The 10,740-nt window shown below is 44.2% G+C and overlaps 1 protein-coding gene and 2 non-coding genes across 3 annotated transcripts; 1 reads left to right on the plus strand and 2 right to left on the minus strand.

The window, feature by feature from the left end:
- Positions 1 to 92: 92 nt before the first annotated feature.
- Positions 93 to 165, minus strand: trnav-cac (transfer RNA valine (anticodon CAC)). Its single transcript has one exon. It is a non-coding gene; the product is annotated as a tRNA-Val (tRNA).
- Positions 166 to 291: 126 nt separating this feature from the next.
- On the minus strand, positions 292 to 363 carry trnad-guc (transfer RNA aspartic acid (anticodon GUC)). Its single transcript has one exon. It is a non-coding gene; the product is annotated as a tRNA-Asp (tRNA).
- A 5,650-nt stretch (positions 364 to 6,013) lies between these two features.
- Positions 6,014 to 8,057, plus strand: LOC148185568 (uncharacterized). The gene has a single exon (XM_088074488.1). The coding sequence runs from the start codon at positions 6,014 to 6,016 to the stop codon at positions 7,343 to 7,345; it is 1,332 nt and encodes a 443-aa protein (XP_087930614.1). The 3' UTR covers positions 7,346 to 8,057.
- The last annotated feature ends 2,683 nt before the right edge of the window (positions 8,058 to 10,740 follow it).

Here is a 10,740-nt window from a genome sequence, read left to right on the forward strand (position 1 = left end):
GCAGATCTTTTGATCATTGCCAGCAACAGCAGCTAGTCATGCAGCGTCAGGAAACGTGTGATGTTTGAGATATGATCACGAAAATGTCTCCTTGTTTCCGCCTGGTTTCGAACCGGGGACCTTTCGCGTGTGAGGCGAACGTGATAACCACTACACTACGGAAACGCCACAGAAGTTGTTGTGCTGCATACAGTGACAATCAGATATTAGTCGCTCATGCTTGGTTAATAAGTGCTGAAAGTGACACAGACGAGGTGAGGCGACGCAGCATTTTCGAAAAATGCAACTAATCTCCCCGTCGGGGAATTGAACCCCGGTCTCCCGCGTGACAGGCGGGGATACTCACCACTATACTAACGAGGAGATGTCTGTAGGGAATAGCCCTCCACGCAGTAGAGGCAGGTTCGATTCCTGGTCAGTGCAACACCTTTTGGCAAGACTGAAACTGCAGTGTCAGGTTTGTTATGTAGCAAATAATTGCTTTAAAAAAATCAGTAGGAGAAAACAGCCCAAATTTCCTTGCAGTTCCCGTGTCTAGGCTATTCATCTTGATAGGTAAGACACACTTTGGGCCCTGACACACCGAGCCCACGGTCGTCCGACGCTCAATGTCGGACCGTTGGTGAGCATTTGTCGACCTAGGTTTGGCTATGCGTCTTGCACCGTTGGCGTCAGTCAGGCATTGATGGGCCTTGTCCTTAAAGCGGGAAAATGAATAAAATCATGGTCAGGCTGAGCCTTGCAAACACATATAACTCTTACTTGGGAGGGAATAAATCTTGCAGAGAAGTACCTCCTGCTCAACATCAGCTGAACCACTGAGGCGACTGTTGATTGTAGAAAGAAGGAGGCAAAAACACAGACCCTGTCTACATCAGTTGAGCTGAGGTGCAGCAGGTGAACAGCTGTAGGTTTCTTGCGATCACAATCACTGAGAGCATATGTTGGTCATCACACATCACCATCCAGGCTAAAAGAAATTGATTGATTATTTTTCCATCAAAATTCAAATTGTGGCCAAACGATCAGCGTTCTTTTTAGAAAGGAGACGTCTGTCCTGAATACAGACATGAAGTGAAAATCCAAGAAGCTCCACACTGAAGTCTTTCTTTTTATTTTCAATATATTTATGATATTGATGTATGCAACTCTCTCTGTCCCTCACAGATGCAGATACAAACACACAGGATGTGTCTCTGTCACGTCTCACTGCTGCTCCCTGCACGTCTCTCAATAATCTGAACACATCACAACCTCAGTGGGTTGAGACACGTCCAAAGGACAGAGTTGACTTCAAGTTTCCCATGATGACGAGATAAAGAAGTGAATTTGTGGCGAGCGCAGAGAGAGCTGATAAGCTGCGTGGTGTCAGTGTTGGCTCGACTCCAGCAGAGAGGACGTGCAGAGAGGACACGCAGAGAGGACGCGCAGATAGGACGCGCAGATAGGACAGGACGGCCTTCACACTGTCCCTCTCTGTCCTCACAGTTACTGCGGGGAATATCTTTCAGACACAGTGCAGCTCCACACATCCATCTCATGCTGTAACGTCTGAGGGACAAATACAACACACTGTCCAGCTGCATTGTGGGAAACGTATAGATTGTGAGTCAAAGTACAGATACTCCTGGCCAAATGTTACTCCAAGTGAAAGTAACTGAGTGAAATTATTGCTTGAATTAAAGTACTGGAGTAAACAACCTTAATATTCAAAATACTTTGTGAAAATTGTTCACACATTGTTGTATTGTATTTGTATTTATATGTATATATTTTCTTAATTGAATTGATTATCTTTCAAATGTAAATAAAAGGATTCAGGAGGAGCAATGCGCTTTTCGCGGTCGTGGAACTGTGGACCAGCTCTGGACCTTTGGCACGGTCCTTGAGGGTGCGTGGGCGTTTGCCTAACCAGTCCACATGTGCTTTGTGGACTTGGAGAAGGCATTCGACCGTGTCCCTCGGTGAGTCCTGTGGGGGGGTTCTCCGGGAATACGGGGTTTCGGACTCCCTGATACGGGCTGTCCGTTTCCTGTATGACTGGTGCCAGAGCTTGGTCTGCATTGCCGGCAGTAAGTCAAACTTGTTTCCGGTGAGGGTTGGACTCCGCCAGGGCTGCCCTTTGTCACCGATTCTGTTCATAACTTTTATGGACAGAATTTCTTGGCGCAGCCAGGGTGTTGAGGGGGTTCGGTTTGGTGACCTCAGCATTGGATCTCTGCTCTGATGTGGTCCTGTTGGCTTCATCAGGCCGTGACCTTCAGCTCTCACTGGATCGGTTCGCAGCCGGGTTGTGAAGCGGCTGGGATGAGAATCAGCACCTCCAAATCCAAGGCCATGGTTCTCAGTCGGAAAAGGTGGCATGCCCCGTCCGGATCGGGACGTAAGTCCTGCCCCAAGTGGAGGAGTTTAAGTACCTCAGGGTCTTGTTCACGAGTGTGATGGATGGATGGAGCGGAGATCGACAGACAGAGCGTCCGCATTACTGCAGATGCTGCACCGATCTGTCGTGGGGAAGAGGGAGCTGAGCCGAAAGGCAAAGCTCTCGATTTGCCGATCGATCTTCGTTCCTACCCTCACCTATGGAGGACTGCTTTCTTTCACTTGTGTAATATTGCAAAACAAGGCATATCCTGTCTCAAACAGTTGCCTAAAAATTGGTGCACACATTCGTTACTTCTAGGCTAGATTACTGTACCTCCTTATTGTCAGGTTGCCTCAATAAGTCTCTAAAGTCTTTCCGACTGGTCCAGGACGTTGCTGCACGTGTGCTAATGGGAACCAAGAAAAGCAATCATATTTCTACAGTTTCAGCTTCTTTGCGCAGGCCTCCTGTAAAATCCAGAATTGAATTAAAAATCCTTCTCCTTACTTTCAAAGCTCTATATGGACAGGCGCCGTCTTATATTTCACAGCTCAAAGCTCACTATCAACCTTAAAGAGCACTGCACTCTGAAAATGCAGGGTCAAGGGGGTCAACGCACAGTCAAGGTTACGGCCAGGATCCAGGGAAACTAGGAAACAAGGGAGCAGGAACGCTCCCAAGAGGCAACAGGATTAGCGTAGTGCAGTTCAACAGACCCAGGCTCTGTAATCGCGAGCCCCAGGCAGTGAGAGTACCACATGGCTATCACAGAGGCATTCGACCGTGTCCCTAAGCTTGCAAATGGCAATGCAGTTAACAGACATGCATGATTTCTGATGGCGGCATTGAGAGAAGGAAAGGAGCTCAGCGTATCAGGGGAAGTCCCCCGGCAGGTTAAACCTATGTCAGCCTAACTATGGGCTGGTCCAGGCAGCCTGAGCCAGCCCTAATTATAAGCTTTATCAAAGAGGAAGGTCTTAAGTCTACCCTTAAAAGTTGAAACAGTGTCTGCCTCCCTGACCGAAAATGGAAGATGGTTCCATAGGAGAGGAGCATGGTAGCTGAAGGCTCTGGTTCCTAACCTACTTTTGGAAATTTTGGGAACCACAAGTAACCCTGCATTTTCAGAGCGCAGTGATCTTGAGGGTTGGTAAGGAACTATGAGCTGTGACAGATAGGACGGCGCCTGACCATTTAGAGCTTTATAAGTAAGGAGGAGGATTTTAAATTCAATCCTGGATTTCACAGGGAGCCAGTGCAAAGAAGCTAAAACAGGAGAAATATGATCCCTTTTCTTGCTTCCCGTTAAAACACGAGCAGCAGCGTTCTGCACCAGTTGGAGAGACCTAATAATAGGGAATTACAGTAATCGAACCTAGAGGTGACAAATGCATGTACTAATTTTTCAGCATCTGTTTGTGACAGGATATGTCTAATTTTTGCGATGTTACGCAAGTGAAAGAAAGCCGTCCTTGAAGTTTGTTTGATATGGGAGGCAAAGGATAAATCCTGGTCAAATAAAACTCTGAGGTTCCTTACAGTTGTGCAAGAGGCCAAGGTAATGCCATCTAGAGAAATTACATTGTTGGAAAAGGACAATAACTTCAGTTTTGTCTGAATTCAACATCAGGAAATTACAGCTCATCCAGGCTTTTACATCCTTAAGACATGTTTGAAGCCTAGATAGCTGATCAGTTTCATCTGGTTTCATAGATAGATATAATTGCATATCATCAGCATAACAATGGAAATTTAAGGAATGTTTTCTAATTACGTTGCCTAGAGGAAGCATATATAAAGTGAAAAGGATTGGTCCAAGCACCGAACCTTGTGGCACTCCAAAGCAGACCTTTGTATGTGCGGAGGGTTGATCATTGATGTGAACAAATTGGGAACGATCTGATAAGTATGACTTAAACCAGGCTAGTGACGTTCCTTTAAGGCCAATTGAGGTTTCAAGTCTGTGCAGTAAGATTTGATGGTCAATGGTGTCAAATGCAGCACTGAGATCTAATAGGATTAAAACAGAGACCAGACCTGTGTCAGAAGCGATAAATAAGTTGTTATTAATTTTTACTAGTGCCGTCTCTGTGCTATGATGAACTCTGAAGCCTGACTGAAAGTCCTCGAATAAACTGTTGTCTTGGAGAAAGTCACAGAGCTGATGAGCAACCACTCTCTCAAGGATTTTAGAAATAAAGGGGAGATTATATATTGGTCTATAATTAGCTAAAATCTCAGGATCGAGAGTGGGCTTCTTTAGAAGAGGTTTAATGACAGCTACTTTAAAAGACTGGGGTACATAACCTGTTAATAAAGACGCGTTGATTAATTGATAGGGTAGACTTAAGACCTTCCTCTTTGATAAAGCTTATAATTAGGGCTGGCTCAGGCTTGCCTTAGACCAGCCCCTAGTTAGGCTGACAAAGGTTTAGTCTGCTGGGGGACTTTCTATGATACACTGAGCTCCTTTTTCCTTCTCCTGCTCCTTCCATCTGCAAACGCTCATGTCTTATTACTGCGTTACTCGTGACTCGGCTTCTTCTCTGGAGCATTTGTGCTCCCTTGTTTTGTAGTTTTCCCAGATCTCGGCTGTTATCTTGGCTGTGCCTGGATCGTGGTGATGGCTGCGCTAATGCTGTGATCCTGCCTTTGGCTGTGCTCGTGTTGTAGCTGCACTGATGCTGTACCTCCAGGTCAGACTGGATTGTGATTTTGGTTGTGCTGTTGCTGTGGTCCTGTCTGTGGCTGCGCTTGTGTCGTGGGTCACAGTTGCACCGATGCTGTGATCCTGCTTGACACCACCTTCTACTGCCATGATTATGAGTCATGCCTCCACTATTAAGATACACGACAACAGTCGTGTATGTTACATGCAAATATCCTAAGCACTGATAACAATCAGTGCTTAGGGTATTTGCATGTAACATCACATGCTATCACAAATTGTATTTATTTTATGTATATCACTATTGTCATATGTTATTTTTACCGTTATCATGATGCATCTCTTCCCTCTCTATTCCTTTCTCTCTTCCTCTCTCTCTATCTTTCCTTTATGTCATTACTAATATTTAATTGTTATTTACAAAATCTATTGCACGCCTGCCTGTCCTGCATTTAGGGATCCCTCCTCAGCCTCTCTTCCTGAAAAAATAGTGTGCAGCTTAAGAAGAAATGTCCCATTTATTAGCAGGGAATTTGTAAAGTTGTAAAGTACAGACACATTAACAGAAAATTAGAACAAAAACACAACAGAAAAAGAAACAAGCAAAAACAACCCCTGCAAAGTAAAAAAAAAAAAAAAGAAAAATAATAACAATGAAACAACCAAACTGAAAATGACCTGAAAGAAAGCGCTTGAAAATTATTTAGTTATAGATATTTATGTAATTCTGATCATTACAAATGTATCATGATTATCATATATTTTGTGTGTTTGAAGACACGACAGCCTCAGTGGTTTTAGACACGTTCAGAGGACAGAGATGACTGGATAGAGAGCCGGATGCGTCAAAGTTTCCGCCGATGAAGAGATAAAGACGTCACGTTGTTGGGACCGCAGAGAGAAGCTGATGAAGAGGGTTGACACAGAGTTCATGAGGTGTCAGTGTTTGACGGACTCTCAGACGGAGACCTCGGAGCAGAATGGCTCCAGTCACAGAGCTCTGGTTCCTGCTGTTTGCTCTCATCAACAACATTCATGCACAAGAACTCATCAGCATCAAGAAGGAACGGGACTCTTACACCTTCGAGCTCCCCGAGGAGGCCGACTCCTGCCTGATCTCCAGGTCTGTTGGTGAGGAGAAGCTCGTCCTGTGGAACACCTCTGACCTCTGGTCCCACAACTCCACAGCACCTGAAGACCTGAAACAACGACTCTCAGTCATCAGCACAAACAATATCTCTTCTTACAAGATCCACAGCCTGACCCACTCAGACTCCGGCCTGTACCGAGAGGAGTGTTGGACCGACGGCAGAGTCACACATGACAAGAACAGCTCTGTCATCGTCTGCAGTTACGTGGATCAAGAAGGAAAATATTCAGTGACTCATGGAGGAACAGAGGTTCTGTCATGTAACAGAGTGGTTGGCAATCTGAACGTCCTGTGGCTCAAACGTGACTTTGGATATGAACAGGAAATATGGAGCAGAGTCTTTGGGGACAATGAGACATCAATGATGGACGATGTTGGAGGAAGATACCAACTGAATAAAAACACATCAGCTCTTCACGTGTTTAATTTCACAACAACAGCCAAGACAGAGTTCAGCTGTCTGCTGATGGAGCAGCAGCAGTGTGTCAGCAGTGACTCTGTAGAGTTAGAGGTGTTCACAGAGGCGATCTATCGCTCAGTGGGAGAGACGGCCGTGTTACCGTGCGCTCTCACTGATTTCAGTGATGACCAGCTCCCACGCTGGGCTGTAAATACCATAGAACAACCAAACAAGACTGTGGACCAAAACTACTCTCTGGTGGTTTCATCACTGACGTTAAACCACTCAGGTGAGTACGTCTGTAAAACTCCTGTCAGTGAGAAAAAGTACTATCTGCTGGTGTGTCTTAACTTTGGTCCTCCTGATGTAGAGCTCTTCTCAGAGGGAGAAAACGTCACTCTTAGATGCAAAGATTGGGAAAGGGGTCGGTGGGTTGACTGGTTCATCAAGTCGAACCGAACAGAAGGCAGAGCTGTTAATATATGGCCTTTAAGGGGGATGAGTAGAATAAGGTACGGTGAAGGTGGTTCTTTGGTTATCGCTAATGTCTCACTGAGAGACACAGGAGAGTATTGGTGTGCAGTTGTGGGTGAACATTTTCAGTGTCTGTCAACAAGCAAAACAATGTTACAGTACAAAGATCCGTTTGGGGTTCACTCCACCTTCTACAAAGTGAGATGGTCAGTGCTCAGCCTTCTGCTGCTGACGCTCTGTGTCATCGTGGTCGCTGTGAACCGGAGGACCAGGACCAGCTATCACTGAAATGACCTAAAAACACCTAAAATCTTCAAAAACTGGCAAATTAGTGGTTATGTAAAAATGATGTTTAACGATGCTGAAATAGAAAGAGTGCATGAAAATCAAATATCAGGACAAAACCAGACAAACATACAGAGCATGTGTGTCTGTCACAGGTGGAACAGTTGTTACAAATTAAAACTGTTAAGTTCACGATGAAAATTAAAATAAAAATGTTTAAAAAATGTGGTTTTTAAATATACAGCTGGGATATGGTTTACTTTGAATGAAATGTTTCAGAATTTTGATTCTATTCTTTTTCTTTTATGAATTCTGTTTTTGTTTTTACATTTTTTTTGTGTTAATAGTTATGTTTAGTAGAAAATGAGTTCTTCATGTGAATACATTCAGTAAAAAGGGAAGCTACAATCAGCTGTAATCGTTTCTCAGCTCAGAAGTCGACCTTTGACCTGACAGCGTGCAGATATATCTGTATATATTGTACATTTTGTGTGCGTATTTTCTTTGTGCTGTTGTGGGTCCGTGTGACGGACTTTTATCTTGTTTTATTGAACTGATGTTTGATTTGAAATCAGATGATGATGTGATTTTTTTAATTTCATTTGAAGGAGTGTGAGTTGTTTTTCATGACATCATTTTTATGTGATTGTTATTATACTCTAAATCTATATCAACCAGTAATAAATCGTCTCTATAATAAAGCTGAAATAGAAACAATCAAAATCGGTCTCCACTTTTTACTGTTTGGATCGTGATTTCTGGTTTTAATGATAATAAGCAACATATCTGTTGTAAATTGAATGAATGGATCCGTATTTTAAACATGTAAAACAAACAAAGGGGAGATTTTAACCCTCTGAACACTGAGCTGTTTTTCCAAGTTTTGGTTCGTATATCCTCACCTTTTTCTTTTCAGCACAGCCTGGGCTATCGGGATATTTAGGCTGCAGTGCCGTAACTTGAATGTACAAATAGTTAAGAGACCATAAAGACAAAACAAAAAACAAAACGGAAATCGAATTTTACAAATCTTTAGTGATAAATCGCACAAATTTTCACAAATATTATATACAAGCAAACACAGACAAACTAAACTTTCTACACACTATTCAGAAAACTATTTACAAAAATGAATTATTTAGACAGCCCTGTGAAGAAAGTCAAATTACGACACAGGGGGAACTATTTACAGGGAGTGAAGGAAAAAAAAAACAACAAAGCAAAAGCAACAATTAACAATGAACTATTTACTTTTTTTTTTTTTAAAAAAAAAAAAAAGCTTTTTCGGGGTGTTCCAGTCAACCCCGCATCTTAGCGTTAGCCAATCAGAGGAATTCACAGCTGGCTCTGATGTGGGACTTTTTGTTGCATAAACCCTTGTGACTGGGAGAGCCTTGTCTTTGTTGACCTTGTCCAAGGGGCCGTGTAACTAGTTAACATGCCGCAATCTTATCTGTTATGACAAATAACCAGACAAATCGCTTCGAATCGAGAAAGAGCTATCATTCTGTGGATCTTTTCCGGGTTCCGGGTGAGGTTTCCCGTGTTGAGTCAAATTTAGCCGCAGGCTCCACTCCTGGTGGTCCCCTTCCGTCAATTCCTTTAAGTTTCAGCTTTGCAACCTACTCCCCCCCGGAACCCAAAGACTTTGGTTTCCCGGATGCTGTTCCGATGGGTCATGGGAATAACGCTGCCAGATCGCTAGTTGGCATCGTTTATGTTCGGAACTACGATGGTGTCCGATCATCTTCAAACCTCCAACTTTTTTGATAAATGAAAACATTCTTAGCAAATGCTTTCGCTATCAAAAAATTTTACCTCTAGCCAACAATACGAATACCCCTGGCCGTCCCTCTTAATCACAGCCCCAATTCAGAGAGAAAACCCACAAAATAGATCCGGAGTCCTATTCTATTCCTAGCTGCGGTATTCAGGCGACCAGGCCTGATTTGAACACTCTAAAAGTAAATGCTTGGACCCGAGGTGACACTCAGCTAAGAGCATCAAGGGGGCGCAAAGTGGTAGGGGCAAGTTTTTTTTCCGTCAGACTCTTTGGTCTGGCCTCTCCACAGAAGACATTCAAAGACACTCCAATAGAGCAGAGCATACTCCTGTTTGTGAAGTCAGGAGTATGCTCTGTTCTGTTGGAACATCTTTGAAAGTCTGGATCACTGAGGCACACAAGCCCCAGCACCACGACAAGGCAGAGTCCATGCCGGGGATGTTCTACGGATGTAGATACAAACACGCACGATGTGTCTCTGTCACGTCTCACTGCTGAAAGTTTCCCTTGATGATGAGATAAAGACATGAGGATGTGGTGAGCGCAGAGAGAGCTGATAAGCTGAGTGGTGTCAGTGTTTGCTCGACTCCAGCAGAGAGGACATGCAGAGTGGATAGGACGACATTCACACTGTCCTTTTCTGTCCCCACAGTTACTGCGGGGAATATCTTTCAGACATAGTGCAGCTCCACACATCCATCTCATGCCATGACATCTGAGGGAAAAATGCAACTCTGAGCTGGACACAAACACACTGGCCAGCTGCATTGTGGGTAGTAGTGGACAAGGTACTCTATTCGTTGAGTGAGAGTATAGATACTCCTGGCCAAATGTTAATCCAAGTGAAAGTTATTGAGTTATTACTTGAGTTAAAGTACAAGTAAAGTCAAGTCAAGTCAATTTTATTTATAGAGCCCATTATCACAAAACCCTCTGCCCTTAGACCCTCACATCACCCAAGGAAAAACTCCTGAAAAAAGAACCCCTGTAACGGGGAAAAAAAGGGAAGAAACCTCAGGAAGAGCAGCATAGGATGATGAGTGCATGAGTCTCATGCATATATTGATACGGAGGTGTCCAAAGGTATGACCGCAGCATCGGAGCAACCGGGACTAAGAGCACGATCAGGGCGAGCGGGGGGTACAGAATCAGTGCAGTCACAGCACGAGCACAACCAAAGGCAGGATCACAGCATCAGCACAGATTTCACAATGATCAGGCACAGCCAAGGTTGTGGCCAGGATCCGGGAAAGCTGGGAAACAAGGGAGCAGTAATGCTCCGGAGAGGCAACGGGATTGGCGTAGTGCAGTTCAACAGAACCAAGGTGGTGAACAGTAAAAAGGATAAGCACTCAATGAGGATCCTAGAGTCATTGATCAGAAATTACGACTTAAATATGAATTCCAGAGAGAGGAAGCAGAGCCAGAGTGGCAGGTCTGAACGGACTCAAAACCACCGCCGCCGGATCGGGCAGAAAGCTCTGCCACCTCTCCCTCCTCCCCGTTACACGGACGGGGATTTCAACTGAGCACAAGAAACGTGTGCTCCAGGAATATACACACTAACGAAACTAGGGTCACTAAACTGCTATTATGGCTTAAGATGTCATCAAGT

Source organism: Plectropomus leopardus, chromosome 24 (genome assembly GCF_026936395.1).
Source record: "Plectropomus leopardus strain MGB_pleo_1.0 chromosome 24, ASM2693639v1, whole genome shotgun sequence".
Lineage (NCBI taxonomy): Eukaryota > Metazoa > Chordata > Actinopteri > Perciformes > Serranidae > Plectropomus > Plectropomus leopardus.